Here is a 20298-nt window from a genome sequence, read left to right on the forward strand (position 1 = left end):
ATATATCATTTTAGATAAATATTTAATCGATTTTCATACCAAAAAAAAAATGATTTTAGTGTATATATACATATATGTTTTTTGTTATCATCATTCTTCATATGCTACCCATATGTATTAATTTTGTTATAGTCATTTTGTTTATGACAATATATTATAATCATCATACTATTTCTTATCATTTCGTATAAATTAATACTTATTACCAGTAAAATGATAATTTATATATATATATATATATATTTCAGGAAAAAAAATTACCCCTAACTTTTTATTGTATTTCTTTTACTAGTTAATGTGTTTTTAGAGTTAATGATTTTTAATAGATGTAAGCTAATATAATCGTCTTTAATAAGAACAATGCTACAATATTATATAATATATATATATATATAAATAGATTCTCATTTCTTTTTACTCTTGTTGATATTGTAAACATAAGAAGAATCAACAATCAATGTTAATATGAGAGCTTTAATTTTTCTAATCAGCATGGTTTAATTGTAAAAGGCTTTTTTTAATGTCTTTTTACCATTATTTAGATACTATTTTATAGATGTATTGTATTGAAATTTTTGTTGTTAAATAATTCATACTTTATATATTATTTAGAATTCTTGTTGATTTAAAAAAGAATAAATATGTATGTGAATAGGAAGATAATTTTTAATTGGAAATGTTTCTTAAAAACCATTTTTATATATTAGAAATAAATATATAGTTTTTCATCTTTTTATACCTGTATCTAATTTTATTTTAAACCAATCAAATATTTTAATTCATATAAAAATACCAACGTTTATTTTAATAATTTTTTTTTAAACTTTTTCGGATATTTTGTTTTATTTAGTTAGTATTTATATTATAAATATTATCATTATTGATAAATCTTGAGATAGAGAGTATTTATATGTATATCAATTTACATAAATATTAAAATCACACCATTTTAAAAAGTTATAAAAAGTATATGCTTAATTGAATGTATGTTTTATTTTAAACTGTAAATTAAATTTATAATATCTTTTTCCATATTATAAATATACTCTATTTTCCTAAAATTTTATACACTATTATGATTTTTAGAGTCTAAATATTTATATATTCACATAAATAATATATAAACAAAATGTTATTATAATGTTCTTTTGTCGCAATTTTTCTATTCAACGCACATTTCATGGTCATTCCAGATGTTTTAAAATATGTTATTATTTTATTAAACATTGTCCATATTTCTTTAATTTTTTTTTGTCACATTGTTGATAAAATTTATTGTATCTTATTATTTCATTTATAAAAAAAATTTTATATGTGTGGTTTCATTCAAATTTTCCATATACAAAACCATCTATTCAAATATATTTTTATATATTTGTAGTTAGCCATAACATATTATATTCACACCTATCAAACAATCTCAATATTATTTTCTCTATAATTAAATATCTTGTTTTGTCAATTTATCATTATAATAATTCTAATAATTGCTAAGTTTTCTTTTATACAATACAAATAAAAAGATTATACTTTCTAGTATAAAACAACTTGAGAGTTTGAAGAAACACTGACTTTTTATGATTTTTAGAAAATACATTTTGTTATTTTTATTGTATATTGAACTAGTTAGAAGTTACCAACTGGTCAGCTGAATAACCATGCTTTTGTTAATTCTTTTATACATTTTTTAATTTTTTTTTTTGTTATATACCAATTTAAGATTTTAAATGATTTTATTTTATTATATGAGAGTACACTTAATGTATACAGCTGATTCAAGTTAATAAAAACAATTCTAGGTTTTTTTTTTTCAGTAAATGTTTGACATTTAAGTTATATATATACAATATATATTTGATTACTTTACTTTTTAAATGTTTTTTTTTATTATATTTATGTATATAACAAAAGTTTATTAAAAATTTTTATAAACCTATAAAGATTTTTATTTTTAAATTTTTATTGAATTGTAAAGGATTATATGTCAAAAATTTTTCTCTATTAATAGTATATATCTTAAGCCTTTTTTGACACTTCTACTTGATAGTTGCTTTATTATGTTATTTTTATTTTAGGGATGTCTTAGAAGATTTTGAAGTGATTTATTTTTAATGTTCGCATCTCTCTTTTCTATCCATCTTACTCTTTATTAATAACTAAAAAGACTTTTATTATTACATAATTTCTTTAACAAAGCTTACTAAATAAACTAGCCTATCATACCTGGTGGCCTTCAGATTAAAATGATTCATTTAAACCGTGATTTTTCAACAAAACATCTAGTTTTTCGTTAAGTTTCTATTAGAAGACAAAGTTTTTCTCTTTCTAAATCTTTCTATATCATATACTATTATTTTCATATATTTTATAGAATGTTTTTAATTTTAAAACATTCCTCCAAAATTTTCATTATTTATTATTTTATATATTTAACTTTTACATTATTTTGTCATCATGATTCATATTATTATAATATAATATAATACTATATATTATTATATGAGTTATTTCTTTTTAATAGATAATAAAATAAAAGTACATTTATATATAATAAATATATTTGTACAATATATTTTGTTTATTTATATTTTTCCTCATTATATATTCATTTATTTATATATTTTAAAGAAAAATTAATTTATAAATCAGGTGTAACCCATTTCATTTATAGTTAATAAAAGATGAATTGACATTTTTATTTAAAAACTTCTTTAAATGTTAATAGCAATATCATTATTAAATTCAATAGAGATATTTCTATTTGGTGAGATTTCTTTTTAATAATTAATTACATTAATTGTTTTTCTATTTATTATTCCTAAAGGGTTTCTCTTTCTTTTTTTATATATAATTTTTCTTCTAACATCTTGTTGTATTACTTTTAATTAATTCTTTATTTAATTCTATTTATTTCAAATTGTCATATATAATATTTCTTGGATAAAATTTTTTATTTAACGACACCATTTTATATTTATAAAATGATAAATAATGTTACAATTTTTTAGAAAGAAATATTGGGTTAATTTACCCTTTTTTTTTCAACCTCAACGGATTTACTTTTTTTAACATTAACTAACTAACATCTAACTGTTATATTTTTTTTGTTTCAATATACATAATTCTAAAAATGTACTTTCCAACGGAACTTGAATATATAAGGTAAATTATTAATAATAATATATTATATAATAATAAATATTATATATATTTTAGTCTTCCTTCAACAAGCCATTTTACAAATCGTCCTCAATCATCATTAAGTTCAGGATCGGGAAGTAATGATAGTGGATTTTTTGCTTCAATTCATGGAATATCAACTGAAGTTCCATCATTATCTGGAATTCAATTTGATATGGATTCACCACATGGTGTTTCACCAATTCCTTATGAAGGTGATTTTGGTAATTCATCATTAAAATGTGACTCACCACCACAAATGAATATCAATTCTTCACAAAAAAATAAGATATATTTTTGTGAAAATAGGTAAGTAAAATATTTTTTTAAAATTATTATATATATATATAAATAATTTTTTATTATTTTAGAATTCAAATTCATTCAAATGTTAAGAATGTTGAAAATCACCATAACATACTTAGTGGTGGATGCCTTAATGATAAGTCATCACATTCCAATCTTTTAGGAGATTACATTAATCATGAATTACGGTATGAAATATTAATTTTTTTTATTAATTTATTAATTTATTTTTTTTTATAGTAATCAACAAAGACAATCTAATGGAGTCACTGATCTTAGCAATAATTTTATGATTGAACCACCATCACAAGCACTTATTGAAGCTGCTTCTAAGCCACTTAATCAGCAACAAGTTTCCCAAAATTCAAAAGTATCTAAGTCAGATTCTTACAAAACTGTTATGTGTCAAGCATGGCTTGAAAATAAAAATTGTAATTTTGGTGAAAATTGTAGATTTGCTCATGGAGAAGAGGAATTACGTCCATTAAAACAAAATCTTCGTTATAATACTAAATACAAGACTAAACTTTGTGATAGGTACACTAATACCGGTATCTGCCCATACGGTGAAAGATGTCTTTTTGTTCATCCAAATAATGGAAATGCTTATTTTAGTAATGAAAAGATAGCTGAATTACAAAATGCTAGATCATCAACTAATAATCAACAAGATAGAACAACTTTTCCAAAAAAGGATGAAGCATCTTATAATAATGTTCTTGTCGCAAATAGTGATAACAGTACCAGAAAATGTCTTCAGCAATCATCTCAACCAAATATGGTTGTTAATAATAGCAACGACAATAACAGATCACAAACATCATGGTTACCAGAAAGAAGTACCCTCGATAATATGAATAGCTGTTTTTCAATGGTAGGATTTGAGCAATCAATGATGTTCGGTAACGATATTAATACAATTAATAACAATAATAATAACAATAATTATTCATTGGATAAAAATTCAATGTACCAGTTAATTCAAAATCCAATGTCTGAAAGTATGATGATCAATCCTACATCAATAATATGGAAAAATTTAATGTATAATACATTCAAAAATTCTGATACTACTGATAGTTTTCTTTTAACACCAAAATTGTCAAAAGACTTATCATGCGCATTTGGAAGTATGTCATTAAAAGAAGAGTCTTCAACTGACTCCGGTGCATTCAATAATGAAATTCTTGAACGCTCTATTGCAATGCTTAATGACTTTGAAGATCACTAATTTGTGAAGTGCATAAAGATTATATAAATTTAAAAATTTTATATATATTTATTATATTCTCTAATCATATTCTAATTTATACACAACATACTTTTAACAGTCATAATAGATTAATATTATAAAATTGATGAATAATTATAATTTTCTATTAAAGTAAGATCACTTAAAATTAGTTTATATCTTTACTAATATATCTTTTATAATTATTTAATATTTTTAGTTATTCTTCCAATTACAATGTAAAAAAAAATCTATTATTTTTTGTGAAGGTTATTTTTATCATAAAAAAAAAATTATTTTATATATTGTTAGTTATATAATTAAGTTAACTATTTAACTATAGTTTGGAAGATAAAAGTCTATTATTAGGTTAACAAATATAATTACTCAGTAGTAGCGGATATTTTATTGTATTATTTAATAAATATTTTGTAAAGCATTATTATCAATATTTAATACTAAATTTATAATGTAGATTTAAAATTATTTTTAATGTATCAAAATTTACTATTATTTAATAAGTAAATAAATTTTTCTATTTATATTGTGTTATTAACTAAATTTTTCCACTTAAAAAAAAAAAAGAAAATTTTTATAAAATATAAGCATTTCAAATGTTTTGATAATGAAAAAAAACTTTTTTACAAAAATATTAATATCAATAAAATTATTTATCAAATAAAATTTTTTTTTGTAAAAATTGTTTACAAATAAAAAAATAACTCCTGTTAATATATAATTTATATATTTTAAAGTTATACTTTTATAAATACTAATAAACAACAGTATTAAAATAATAATTTTTTTTTTTTTAAATAAATAACAAGTTAAATTATTTGATTTCCTAAGGGTTTTATATTTTTAATAAAAAAAAACCTAATTATTGTTATTTTTATAAGGAAGTATTATTATATTACAAAAACAAATTTACTTCTATTATCATATATTTTAGCATAACAATAATAGGATTTTAATAATTATTATTGCATGTGACATACATTTTTTTTTAAGTTAAACTTTATATATATATAAATTTTTTTTTATCAAAAATAGTTTTATTGTTTAAATTAGGTTATTAAAGTAATTTAAAAATTAAATGAATAAAAAAATACAACTAAACAGAATCTGTGGACAATTCTTTTATATCATTTTTTGATGATTCTCCTATATTCATTAAATTGAAAATACTTGTTATTGACTGTGTAGCAGATTTTTTTATTCTTTGAACAATAGGTGCACTCATTTTTAAAGCAGCCTAAATATATATTTTAATTAAAAGATATTATTAAAAAATTTTTTTACCTCATATGGTGGTGGTGGTTCTTTGGTTGTACTATTATTAACAAGTGGTGTTCTTTCATTTCCTCTTTCTTCATTTACTAAATCATATTGTTGTAATTCAATATTACGACATAATTTGCGATTATCTTCTGTACCTAAACCAGCTTGCATTGAGTACGATCTTAAAGCATTCATTGATTTTTTTATACTATTATCTTTCAATTTTGTTGTTACTAATTCAACTTTTGTTAATTTTCTATAAAAAAAAACATTTTATAAAAAAAAATCTATTTATAATTACATACTTATTATTATTTGAAAATGTCATTGATGAACTTCTTGGAGGTGTGACAATATGATTTTGATCATCTATATCTAAAATAAATGACTGGTTTGTTGAACCGTAATTAGGAAGTCTAGACGATTGTAAGTTTAATCTCAACGAATTGTGTCCTATTCGTGGTAAATGTCTTCGTATCTCATTTCTATTATTATTATTTTCTCCTCCACTTTGTGTTGTATAGTAATGTGACTAAAAACTAATAAATATAATACTATTTTTTTATATACCTGTACATAAAAGTTTTGAAAATTTTGTCCATTATATGAGATTAATGTATTATTACTTAAAACAGGTTCTAATAACATTGCTTCACTATAACTAGGTACCAAAACATAATTTTCTTGTGTTCCTCTTTCTAGTTCTCTACTTTCCATGGTTGATGTTCTTGTTAATGGTCCTGTATAATTATAACTTGAGGGACTGAGATAATTTGAACCAAAAAGTTTTGTTACACGGTATGATAAATATGCTGTTTTATAATCACAATAAACACGTAGTGGCCAACTTAATAATAAAATTGAAGCTATCCAATATGTTGGTATTTTCATATACCATGGAAATCCTGATTTTTTTCCTTGATAAGCTAATAATTCTTCTTCAAAAATACATCCACCTAAATCTAGTCCTTCTCTTACTTCCATATAATCATCTTTTGATTCATTTTCATTAAAAAAACGTGCTCTTTGTTCTTCAAATTCATCAGCAGCTTGTGAACAAGCAAAAACAAAACCTTTATTTAAACGAATTTTAATTACACGATATTTATATAAATCGTGAACAACTTTTGAAATATCCTATAAATTTATTGAAATAAATAAAAAAAAAAAATTTTTTTTTTTAAATAATTTGTTTACCTTAACACCACATTGGTCAAATTGAAAAACATTACCAGCAGTATGACTATTAAATCTTTCATAGTATACTTGGGTAGCAGTAAATGCATCACCATTCCTGTATCTTGTAACTTGTCTTGTTCTTCTTAAATAATGATAACAAATGCTTTTCCACCAAACTATTGGTGTAGCTTTTTGCAACTTTTCCATATAATCTTTTGCATCATCCATATCAATCTATTATAATATATTTTTAAATAAAAAAAAATTTTTTTTTATCATTACCGAAATAATTTTATCCTTTTTAATTCTAGTATGCCAACATTCCATTAAATATATAATATATAATAAAAAAGCAAAACCAATTGGTATCATATGATATCCCTGTGAACATGTTGTATTGGAAATTCTAAAATAAAAAAAAATTATTTAATGTAGTTTAATATTAAAATAAATTATATTATTAATTTTAATAACTTTTTTTACTTACACTATTTTTCCAAGTTTTATAGGAAAATATTTTGGATTAAGACTACACCAAATTGAATATCCTAAACATAAATCAACCATGATTGTTGTAATAAAACATTTCCAATAAAATTGATTGTGTAATGTTTTTAATAAACTATATCTTCGAGGTTTCTAAATTATAATTTATTTTTTTTTAAGAATAATTAAAAAAAAAATTTTGACTTACAATAATATTTCGATTAATGGTAGAATATGTCATTTTAATTAAAAGTAATTTTTTTTAACTAAAAACAATTAACATTTGTATTACAATAATTATTCAAATTTAATATTTTTACTTTTATTTAAAAGAATTAATTAATTTTTAAAAATTAGAAATATGTTTTTTATTTAGAATAATTTTTTTTTGTTTTAATAAAAAAATATAGTAAAAAAATTATATATTTAATGTTAAATAAAAGATTTTAAATGATTAAATTTTGATATTCTTTTTTTATAAATTATTGTTAAAAAAAAGGTAAAAAATTTGAATATTTAATATTAATTTATTGTATAGAGTAATAAATTATGTAAAAATAAAAGTTGTAACAATAAAAATTATAAGAAATATATTTTAGTATTTTCAATAAAGTATATATATATATATATGTATATAAAATTGTACAAAATGTAAACAAAATAAATTAGGAACAAAATAGTTTATGGAATAGCAAAATCTGTTTAATGACATTATTAAAATCTACTATATATATCTTTTCCACTTGTCTAAATATTATAATATAAATATAAATATTTAAGAATAATAGCTTTTTGAAGTAGTGTTTTTGTCTTCTATTTTAAATATAACATTTTAAGTGCAAAAACAAAATTTTAATTTTTTTTTCTAGAACAAATGGTTTCTGTTATGTAAATATATATAAACAATGTAATTTTTTTTAATTTTTTATTGGATGAAACATTTTCTACTCTATATAAAATGGTTTAACTTGTAAAAAGATATACATATATTTATATATAACAATCAAATTCTTTATTATTTTTCTTTTAAATGAAATTTTAAAAATTTTATTATAATAAATCTGGATAGCAGTTAAAAAAAAGCAAAATAAGCATTTTAAATGGGGAATGGTTTTATATTTCTCTTAAACTATCATCTACTATAAATTTTTTTATAACTATATGTTAAAGAAGAAAATAAAGACAAGTGAATTGATAAAGAAAAATTTATGCCTATAAAACTTTATTTTGATGTTTTACTTTACTAGTCCTTTTTATCTTATATATTTCATGTTAAATAAAAATGTCAAACAACGCTTTATTTAATCTTCAATATTTTTATTCCCAATACGATGTCCTTATTTATACTTAAATTTGTATTTTCTTATTTCAAAACTATTTGATATAACTTTAACCAATAAGTTATTTTCAATTAAAATTTAAAAAATTTCTATACATTTTTATTAATATTGACAAAAATAAAAAGAATAAAAATATATGTTAAAAGTGACTGTTGACATTAATTTTGCTTTAAAATATTTTTAAAATCATTTTTCTTTCTTTATATTTTTTTAGTTTTTAATATTTAATTTTATTTACAAAAAATAAGTTGATAATAAAAATTGTTTTCAAAATATTGGTTATTTGACTATTTATGGTCATTTAAATCACCTCGTATATATATTAATATATATATATATATATAGATTGTAAAAAAAACAATTATTATAATAACAAACATTATTTATAAATTATAAAAGAATGCATTGAAGATCATGTCCTATCATTTAGGTAGCTAGTTTTTAAAGTACAAAAAATAAATTAAAACAATTTCTAAATCCTAAAATTTTCTAATTAACATAACCAATATCATATTAATAATATTAATAATATATATATATATATTGAGTTACGAAGAACCTGATCTAAACAAATTTGCGGGAGCAATTGATATATAAAAATAACTCATACTGCCTGTTTTTACTTTCCAAAATGCTTGTGGTTGAGCTGATTTAAATTGATCATCTAAAATTTGACATGATGGAATGAAGAATGCTACATAATCAGAAACACCATTTTGACATAAAAGTCCAGAATATAATCCATTTGTTTTACAATATTTAAGTATTTGATTAAGTCTTATCTCCTCAAGTTCATAATCTTCTTTGTTATAGCCAGATGCTCCACAAATAAGATTTAAAACATAAGGAGAAGAGTTAGATAAATTTTCCATAATATCTAAAAAAAAAAAGAGAAAAAAAAATTAATCTTAATTTAAAAATTAAAACATACTTTCATAATATTCTTTTGAAACAATTTTCTTGCTTATTATAATATTTCTATTTTTTGGATTTAATCTATTTGGATGTGTATGAGTTACAATAAAATCATTTAATATTTCTTTCATACCAGATATATAAAATAAATTAAGTTTACAGAGCCATTTTTTTAACTGTAAACATATTCTAGGACATGACGTTAAACAATTAGCATTAGCTAATTCAAAAAGAACGGTTCCATTTACAAAAGTTATACCAAATGTATTTACATATAATTTATAATTATTTGCCTTATTTGATAATGGTAATGATGTATAACCATTTTGTTGTATGATAATATTTTCTTTCCCATTACATTCATCCTTTTCAGAATTTTCATTATTTTCCATATTATATTCAACAATATTCTCTTCATTTTCTGGTATCATATTTTTTAATGATAATGATAAAACATTTTCTGTTATATTATTAGCCAATGGTTGTATTAGTGGTGAATTATGAATATCTGTTTTCATGGTAAATGTATCTTCAACCAATTCATTCTCTTCATCTTCATTTGTCTCACTTTCATTCCTGTCATCGAATTTTTTTAACATATTTTCTTTTTCATTTTCTTTTATTCTTTCATCAACAACAATAACCATATCATTGTTTCTTTCTTCCTGAATATATTCTTCCTTAATTATAATTTCTTCAACATCTATTTCCGGTTCCTTAATCGTGTTATCAATTTCATTTGTTTGTAATAAAGTAATTTTTTCTTTATCAATATATCCATTTATTAATGTATTTTTATCTATATTATCCTCAATACATTCTACTTTTATTTTCTTTTGTAAATTTGATAAATCATTACAATGTATTTTTTCTACTTTATCTTCTACTAATTCATTTCTTAATGAGTCACTAAAATCTGAGGGATTCTCTATATCATCTAATAGAAAACTTGTATCGTCATCAATAGTTTCATCAATCACTTCTCGTTCATCTAAATAATTTAAGGAATTTAACGCTTCAATTGCTTCCTAAAAAAAAAGATAATAAAAATAAACTTAGTTAATGTAAAAATAAAATAACCAATATTTACCTTATCAGGAGCTTCATCAATTAACATTTGTTCTAAATTACTTTCTTTTTTTGATACAGGAATATATGTATTACTATTTTCTTTATCTATTAAATTAGTATTATCAATAGTATTACTTTTTTCTTTTATTTCATTTTTCTCAGCCTCATTATTTAAAGTATCTTCTTTTGAATTTATAATATTATTATCATCTTTATCATTATTATCATTTAAAGTTAATAAAGTTGAAGTATTATTAATAGTACTATTATATACAACTGCCCTTTCTTTTCTAGCTAAATATTCTGGTAAATCTTCATCATTTCTAGATCTTATTAAACCATTCCCATTAATAACTTCATTATCCTCTACAACAAAATCTGATTTTTTTAATTCTTCCAAATGATTAAAATTTTCTATATAAATTTCATAATTTTCATATACAATTATTAAAGAATTATCATCATCATCTTGTAGTTTAGTTTTAATACAATATTTTTTAATACATTTTTTATCATTAGGTATCACTTTCATATCATTAATATTAGCATCTTTTGTAGTAAATATAGCTAAAGATGGTATTTCAGTATAAATTTTGTTTTCTGATACATTTATATCATTTTTAATATTTAAATCTTTTGATAACATTGAATCATAAATAATATTGTTAACCTCCATATTATTTTCTGCATCATATTCTTCATTATTTTCATTATCAATTAATAAATTGTTTATTGATGGATCATTTATTGATGGAGAATGTAAATTGTTTTGAGAATCATAATGATCCAAATTGATTAATGAATTATCATCGTAAGAGGATGTTTCACATAAAATGTCATTTGTTGTTGTACTATCAGATGCAATATCACTATTTTCAATAGATTGTTCATCAAACTTAAAAATACTATCCTCTGATGATAGATATTCAAGATCAGATGTATGTAATTCACTAGAAGTAACACTATCATTTTCATAATCTTCTTTATCATTACTATCACAATCTTCAATAATCAAATGATTTTTAATTAAAATTGATTCATTTTTATTACCCTCCTCATCAGTAACATCACCAATTTCTAATTCACTATAAGTACCAGGGATAATTTCTAATTTTTTACGCTTATATAAAGGTTCATTATACAAAATATCTTCATCAAAACCATCATAATTTCTTTTAAAAGAATTTTGTAACAAACAAATCAAATTTTTATCATCCATAACATCATTAATTTCTTCAATATTTTTAGAAGCTATTTTTTCATCCAATTCTTCTATACTATCATTTTCATCTTCTTTATCTTCTATTTGTAATGTCTCATCTTCTACTTCTAAAATATTTTCTAAATTATCACAACCAATATCATCATTATCACTGTTAGTATTATCCTCATCATCAACATTAGTATAATTTTCATTATTAGAAAAAGAAAAAGAAGTATCAACTTCTATCCCCTCTAATTCTCTACAATCATCAAATTCATCTGTTATTGTATTTAACGATAAACCAATATTTACATCAACATTTGATATTATAACTTTTGGTGGTCCATGAACACCAAGTATATTTGGTAAAAAATTATTTTCATAACAATCATCAGAAGAAATATTATTGTCATCATCAATACTAATTATTTCTTCTTGTGAATATTGATCAGTATCTTGATCTTCCTCACTACCATAGTAATTATTATAATTTATTTCTGTTTCATTAGACAATTCAATACACTTTGTGATTACTTCATCATCTGTACATTCATTATTGGTAACATTTTTAAACTTATTTATACATTCTTCATTCTCATCAATATAATTATTGTCATATTCCTCTTTGATTTCTTTATCCTCAATATTATTACATTGTTCATTTGGACAATTGTTGTATTCCTCAACTATTATATCATTATCTTTTTTTATTTTATTTTCAATTCTATTTTCATCTTCTAATATGTCTATTTCATCTTCTTCATTTATTTGGTTAAAACTTTTATCATTTTCTGTTAAATCATAGAATTCCTCTACATCCTTATTAATTATTTCTTCATCATCTAACTCTTCATCAATTTCTTCATATTCTATTTCATCTATCATATTAATACTATTTAGTTTATCTACCATTTTTTGATTATTTTTATAAATATGTTCTGTAAGAAGATAATGTTCTGTATCATGATAATTTTCACTATTTTCTTTTTCATATTCACAAATTTCTTGACCATTTTCTTCACTACTATAAGAATAATATTTATCATTATTAATTGATTGACTTTTAATTATGATATCAGACAAACTTTGACCATTACTATTAGAATAACTCTTATCAATGTTATTTGAATAATATCTCTCATGATTGGTGATTAAAGAATGTTTCTCATTACCAGATAAATAATTTTCCAATTCTTGATTATTTATATTTTTTAAATAACCACAACTACTAATATTATCTTGTATTATATCAACGTCCATTTCTAAATTATTACAATTAATATTATTATCATCATAATATTTTTTATATTCATTTTCAGGTAAATTTCGAAAACTATTAGTATCATCAATGTATCTATATTCTATATCACCTTCTAAAATTCCTACCATTGAATTATTTGATGCTATACCAATTGATGATATTTTATTTATACATTTTTCATTTTTCTCATTTTCTATACCAATTATATTATTTAACTGTTTAGAATTAAAATAATAAGGATATATAAGAGTTAATTTTTCATTACTACTACCAGACATATTTTGTAGAACTTTTTCTTTATCTATTATTTCTTCAGGTTTTTCTTCAATTAATGATTGATATATATCTTCTATATTAATTGTATCTATATTATAATTAGGTTTTTTATCAAAATCACTTATAGAATTTGAGGTATTATCATCTTCAATTTCATCATTTATTTCTGATATTAAAGGTAAATTAACTGTTTCATCAATTTCATTTATTTCTTTTTTTAAATTATTATCATTATTAATATTATCTGTTAACTCATCATTATTAAATTTATTTGAATCATTCTCAATATCATAACCAGAAAATATATTATTATATATATCTTGTTGATCTTTTTCTGATATTTCATTATTAGGTAAATTTATCTGATAATCATCATCAATATTTATTTTTTTATTTTCATATATATTAATATCATATTCTTCTTCCATTTGTATATGACTATATATATCTTCTTCAAAAATATCTACATCTAAATTTTGCTCAATTTTTTCATCATTATTTTCTTCATAATTATTATTATCAATCATATTTATTTCATTTTCTATTATTATTTTATCTTTAATAGACTTATTATCTTCAATATTATTATCTTCTTCTTCATCAGATAACATAATACTATCTATATCATATAATTTACTAAAACTATATATAGATGGTGAAAAATCATTATAAATATCATCTTCATGTATATTAATATCATCATGTTCTCCTTCAAATAAATCAGAAAATGTATTCATAAATGTAACGAATTTTTGTCTATATGCAGAACTATCAGAAATAAATTTACCATACATTTTAAATGCCAATGCTTTATTTTTAATAGGATGAAAACGTGGTAACATTTTCATTTTTTTTGTTCCATCAGGATTTAATTGTTCTATCTCTTCAGTAACTTCTTCACATATTTCTTCTTCATTTTCTTCTACTTCTACAATACCATCTAAATTATCTAAAGTACCTTCATATTTTGATTCTCTACCCCTTAAAAGTTCTGATACTTCTTCTTCATTATATCTTGAATTTGGATTCATATCTACTTTTTTTATTCCTTTACTATTTAATTTAACATCATATGTATTTATTTTATATTCATATTCATTTTCTAATTCATTTTTTATTGATTCATATATTTTTTGACATTCTGTACTAGGATGATATTCAGGTACTGGTGAAAGTGGTGGTAATTCAACATAATTTATAGTTCTTTCAATTTTTTTTCCTTTATATATTAAATATCCAAATTCATCATGTATCTCAACTTCTGGTGGTAAAATTTCTGTTTCATCAAATTCAAATGTATCAATTTTAGTATATTCTTGTTTAATTAAATCTTCACTAACATCATGTTCTGGTATTTCGTGAATATATTCAATATTACTACTATCATCATCAATAATATATTGACATTCATTTATACTATCACTTGTTGATGATGGTGATATAAAATTTGGTATTGTATATTCTTTTTCTTCATTATTAGCTATATTCATACAATCAACAAGAAGTCTATCAGCAGTATATGGATGTATATGTATTGGTTCTACTTCATCAGTATAATATATAGATGATGGTGTTGGTGTTGATGATTGATTTTCAGAATCTTTAGATATAGGAGGACTACCATCTGGTGGTAATGGAATATCTTGATTCTCATTAATTAATGTATTTTCATTTAATTCAGTTTCTTTATCAATTTTATTTTCATCTTCATTTAATATTTTATCAATTTTTTCATCACATTTTGATGTTCCTTCTTTATTATTTTTATTATTTTGTTCTTCCTCATCAGTATCAGAAATTTCTTCAGCACCACTAATAGAAGTTTGTCCTCCTTTTTTTAATGATAATCTAAAATTAAAATATTTAGTTTAAATTTTGTCACCTATTATATTTACATACTTTATTTTATCAGATTTAATATTTTCTTTACATTTATCCTTTTCATGATGATGAGATTTATTTAATGGCAGTCGTTTGTCGTCTTTTAATGTATTACTATGAGATTTTGTTACTTTATCATTAATTGAGTCGTATAAATTATTTGATGTTGAATCATGATTTTTATTATTTAAATTTTTTTCATTTAATTTATTACTACTACTTCTTGTATATTCATGACTTTTTTTATGATCTTGTAATTCTTTACTATCATCTCTAGTATGATGTTTTTCTTTTTCTTTTTGCTTTTGTTTTTTATTTTTTTTAGATTTCCTATCACGTTTTTTATTTTTTTCATCTTGACTTTTATTTTGTTCTTTATCATGACTTTCACTTTTATCATCTCTACTATATTTGCGATCATCCTTATAATTTGAACGATCATTACTTTCTTTTCTATCATAAGACGACCGATAATCATCTCTACAATTTTTATAATTCCCATAATCTCTGCTGTATCTTCCAAAATCATTATGATGTTGATCATTATAATGACGACGCCGTCTACTACTACTACTACTTGTTTCATAATGTGTTCTACTACTTTCACCAAAATATTGGTTTGATGAAGATGTATTAGATACATGTTTATCATAGCTACTTCTTTGTTCTCTTCTTTTACTTCTACTTTTTCTTTCATGTCTACTTATACTATGTTTACTTCTACTTGATATTGCAGATTCTTCACTATCAGATGTATATAATTTTGGACTATTATCTTTTGATGATCGAGAAACAGGAGAAACTGGTACCGCGCCACCAATAATTTTACTTTTTTTTATTGACTTTTTATGTTCTTTATAATCATTATCATCATTGTTACTTTTAGATAATTTTCTTTTAAGTAAATTTTGCGATTTTTCATTTTTTTTTTCATTATCTTTATTTGATGATTTTGTTGAACAAATTTTTTTACATTTTTCTTTTTTATTTAATTCACAATCTTCCATAGAAGATAATGGTGATGATGTAATACAAGGTGATACAGATAATGATTTTTCACATTTTAATTCTTTTTTAACATTATTTTCTGTTCCCTCATCTTCTGATGATATTGGATAACTTTCTGTTTTAATAGATACATTTTGTTGTTGTAATAATTGTTGTTGTTGTTGTTGTTGTGAATCTGTTGGTGATGTTATTGGTGTTGTTTCTTGTATAAGATTAAATGTTATTAAATTATCATCATCTCCAATAACAATATCATTATCTTCTTTTATAATATTATGTAATTTATTTACACAACATATAAAACGTTCTAAGTTTTTAGGTGAAGAATAATCACAAGCTGTTCTTACAAAACCTTCCTTATTAGTAGGATTAAACATTACATTACATTGCTTAAAAGCATTAAAAGCATTTGTAGCACTTTCATCACTATCAAATACAACAACAGCTTCTCTATTTATTCCATGAAAATGAACCTCAATAAGTGTTTCTTTAAATGATTCTTTAAGTTTTGAGAATAAATATTTCCATGTAGTACCAGAGGGTAAAAATTCAAGCCATAATATATTTGTAGGAAGGTGCCTTCCCCAATTAGCTTTACTTAATGAAATCTTAAAAGGTTCATACTTTTTACATATTTCACTTTGTTTTTTGTTTAAATATTCATTAAAAAACTCAATTACTTCAGCAACGGCCCGCATTGAATCATACTCAATAAGCGCATAAGCATTATTTGGGAACTTTACAACAGATATATCTAAGATGGCACCAAATTGTAAAAATTGTCTTTTAACTTCATTGTCAATTATAGTCGAATGTGGAAAACTGACATAAAGTATTCTACTAGCAGAATGACAGAAAATATCTGCATATTTATAATTTTTTAAAACTGGAGTTGCATCATAAAGTTTTATTACATCCTTATTTAATTTTTCTTTTATAATATCAAATGATTCACAATCTTGTAATGGTGGAGTTGGACTTAATGGTTCACCAATAAGTTTCGATGTACTAGGAATACTTTCTGAATGAGGCATCTTATTATGACTTTTAACTTTTAAGATACTACGATGAGATTCTGCAATTTTAGGAGAATGTGAAGTCGATCTATGAACCCGTGATTTTGAATGATGATCGTTCTGTTTGCTTTCATTATTACTTTCAAACACCTCATATCCATTTGCCTTTCCATTAGTATTGATTTCTGACAGTAATGCAGGCGATGATGTGTAACTGGAAATAAAAATTTAAATAAAAGAAAAAACAAATTTATATTTTTTTTTAAATCAAAATTTAAAAAATTAATTTAATTTTAAATAATAAGAACTAAAACTATAATACAAATAAAGATTAATAATTTCTTTCTTTTTTTTTTAAAATAATAACTTTTAATATAATATTAAAAATTAATTATAATAAAATATTAAAAAAAAAAATTTTTAAATATATTAATTTTTTTTGACAAAGTTAAACGATATTAATAAAAATTTAACTGCATTTTAAATTAAAATATTTTTTTTATAAATAACTTGTTATATAAATTCTTTAAAAATATAATAATATATATAATAACAATTTTAAGAAAAAAAAAAATATTTTTTTTAAATTATAAATAATAATAAAAAATATGATAATCAATTATATAAAAAAAACCAATCATATTTTCAAATGGTTGTTTTGTATAAAATCTAATAATAATAAAAGAAATTTACAATAATATATATTTATTATTTTTTTAATATTTAAACATACCTTTTGTCAGGATAACAGTACTCTACTTCAATATCCTCTCCATTATAATTTAACTTACGTTTTTCAAATACTTTTTCTGCACATTCTGTATCCTCAAAAGAAACAATATATTGACCTTTTTTGTCGGATTTCTTAACTTCCTCTACAATACCATATTTACTAAAAAATTTTTCAATTTTACTTGTACTACTTGACAAATCTTTTGGTATCCATACAAGAAGATGACGAGTAATAATTTTTTCTTCTTTTTTTTCTGAACTTTTTCTACGATGTTTCATTTTATAGCTTTTATTTTCAGAGGATAATGAAGGAGAAATTTCAAAATTTGATTTAATAGATTTATGTAAACTGTCGCTTGTAGGCGACAAGCCCACACTTTTTTCAGAAGAATAACTTTTACTCCAATGTAAAGGACTATTATTTGATTTATTGTGTGTCGATTGTTGAGATGAGGCAAATATTTTTGATGCAGAACAGCCAATGACCATGCCATAAAGCTGTATTAAGAAGCATTAAAATTTACAAAACGATAAAAAAAATAATTAAAATTAATAGAAAAGTATATTCATAACAAAAAATTTCAATGGAAATTTTTTAAATTATATTATTTTTGCCTCAAAATATATATAAAAAAAAAGTTGATGTGTATCTAAAAGTAGTCAATATATACGTTAATCAGAATCAATAAAATGCTATAGAAAAAGCACGAAATATTTTTGTTGGAACATCATAAAATGTAAATAATTTTAAATATTAAATAATAATAATAAAAAAAAAGAATTTAAGGGCAAGATAATTATTTTATTATTTATATATTAAAGTTGTGACGATATAATAACACATATTAAATAAATAACTAAGTACATTTTTCCACACTTAACTTTATATATATATATATATATGTATAAATGTAATAGATACTATTTAATATTAAATTTAACAAAAAAAAAATTTTTTTTTATTTAATATTAAGTGATTTTTTAATTCTTTAATAAAAGTAAAAATTTTGGCATTGAAAGATTTGGACCTACATCTATTTTTAAAGTATATTGTATTTAAAGCAATAGAGGTATGCATATTAAAAGTTGGAATGCGACACACATAGCCAACGCAAAAGTTGTATCTCTTGATTGCTTGCATTAAACAGTGCATTTTGTGTTTTCTTAGTTGTCTAATGCATCGTTTGTAGTATGTGATTCTATCATTTAGCTCGGCATATATATATATATTGGAAAGTGCGCGAAACCCTGCGATGTAAGTTGTCGCACAATATATCGAGGTTAACTTATAATTATGGCACAATAACATTTTATAATTTTATTTTTTTTTTTATTTATTTACATTAATATATCATTGAAATACAAGGTTATTTTTTTATATTAAATAATTTCTTCATTTATAAAAGAAAAATAAACTTTAAATAAGATTGATGTTATCTAAAAATTATATAAATTTTGGCAAAATTTATTTAAAAAAAATTAGGCATACAGAAAATGTTTTAAAATTTTGTTACACAGTCTACTACAAAATTACACTACTCTTTGCCTCTTCTTCCGACAATTTTTTAGGTCCCCATTAATTTTTCTTCATATTGATAATAAAAAAAAAAAGAAAACTAAGCCTTTTCATTGTTAAAGAAGATTTATAAAGTTAACATAAAAATTTATAGTAAGTATAGTAAAATATTTCTTTTAATATATTGAATGAACAAAAAGATATAACGAGGGATATTGTGAGTGAACTGATTCTTAAAACGCCTATTAATGGTGCTCCCAATTATATTTTTTTTTCAACAAAATATATATTCAATCTAAGTTTACTGTATTATTATCTATTTATTGAGAGAATATAGAGGATGATTTTTTTTTGAAGAAGTATATTTTTTTTTTCATTTTCTATTTTGCAATATGCTTACTTACTAATATATTAT

General features: G+C 21.5%; 3 protein-coding genes across 3 annotated transcripts; 1 reads left to right on the forward strand and 2 right to left on the reverse strand.

Moving 5' to 3' along the window:
* Nucleotides 1-3130: 3130 nt before the first annotated feature.
* SRAE_X000090000 (Cth1) lies at nt 3131-4717 on the forward strand (the record flags this gene model as incomplete). Its single annotated transcript, XM_024645300.1, has 4 exons — nt 3131-3162; nt 3217-3489; nt 3552-3674; nt 3727-4717. The coding sequence occupies 4 exons, from the start codon at nt 3131-3133 to the stop codon at nt 4715-4717; spliced, it is 1419 nt and encodes a 472-aa protein (XP_024510772.1).
* Nucleotides 4718-5831: 1114 nt separating this feature from the next.
* On the reverse strand, nt 5832-7904 carry SRAE_X000090100 (Hypothetical protein; the record flags this gene model as incomplete). The annotated part of the gene is made up of 8 exons (XM_024645301.1): nt 5832-5972; nt 6020-6254; nt 6304-6530; nt 6569-7135; nt 7196-7411; nt 7460-7583; nt 7665-7816; nt 7872-7904. 8 exons carry the CDS (start codon nt 7902-7904, stop codon nt 5832-5834), a joined length of 1695 nt encoding a protein of 564 aa, XP_024510773.1.
* A 1647-nt stretch (nt 7905-9551) lies between these two features.
* On the reverse strand, nt 9552-18856 carry SRAE_X000090200 (RNA recognition motif domain and Nucleotide-binding, alpha-beta plait domain-containing protein; the record flags this gene model as incomplete). The annotated part of the gene is made up of 5 exons (XM_024645302.1): nt 9552-9880; nt 9935-10946; nt 11009-15578; nt 15630-17849; nt 18369-18856. 5 exons carry the CDS (start codon nt 18854-18856, stop codon nt 9552-9554), a joined length of 8619 nt encoding a protein of 2872 aa, XP_024510774.1.
* Nucleotides 18857-20298: the final 1442 nt, after the last annotated feature.

The sequence above is a fragment of the Strongyloides ratti genome (assembly GCF_001040885.1).
Source record: "Strongyloides ratti genome assembly S_ratti_ED321, chromosome : X".
Lineage (NCBI taxonomy): Eukaryota > Metazoa > Nematoda > Chromadorea > Rhabditida > Strongyloididae > Strongyloides > Strongyloides ratti.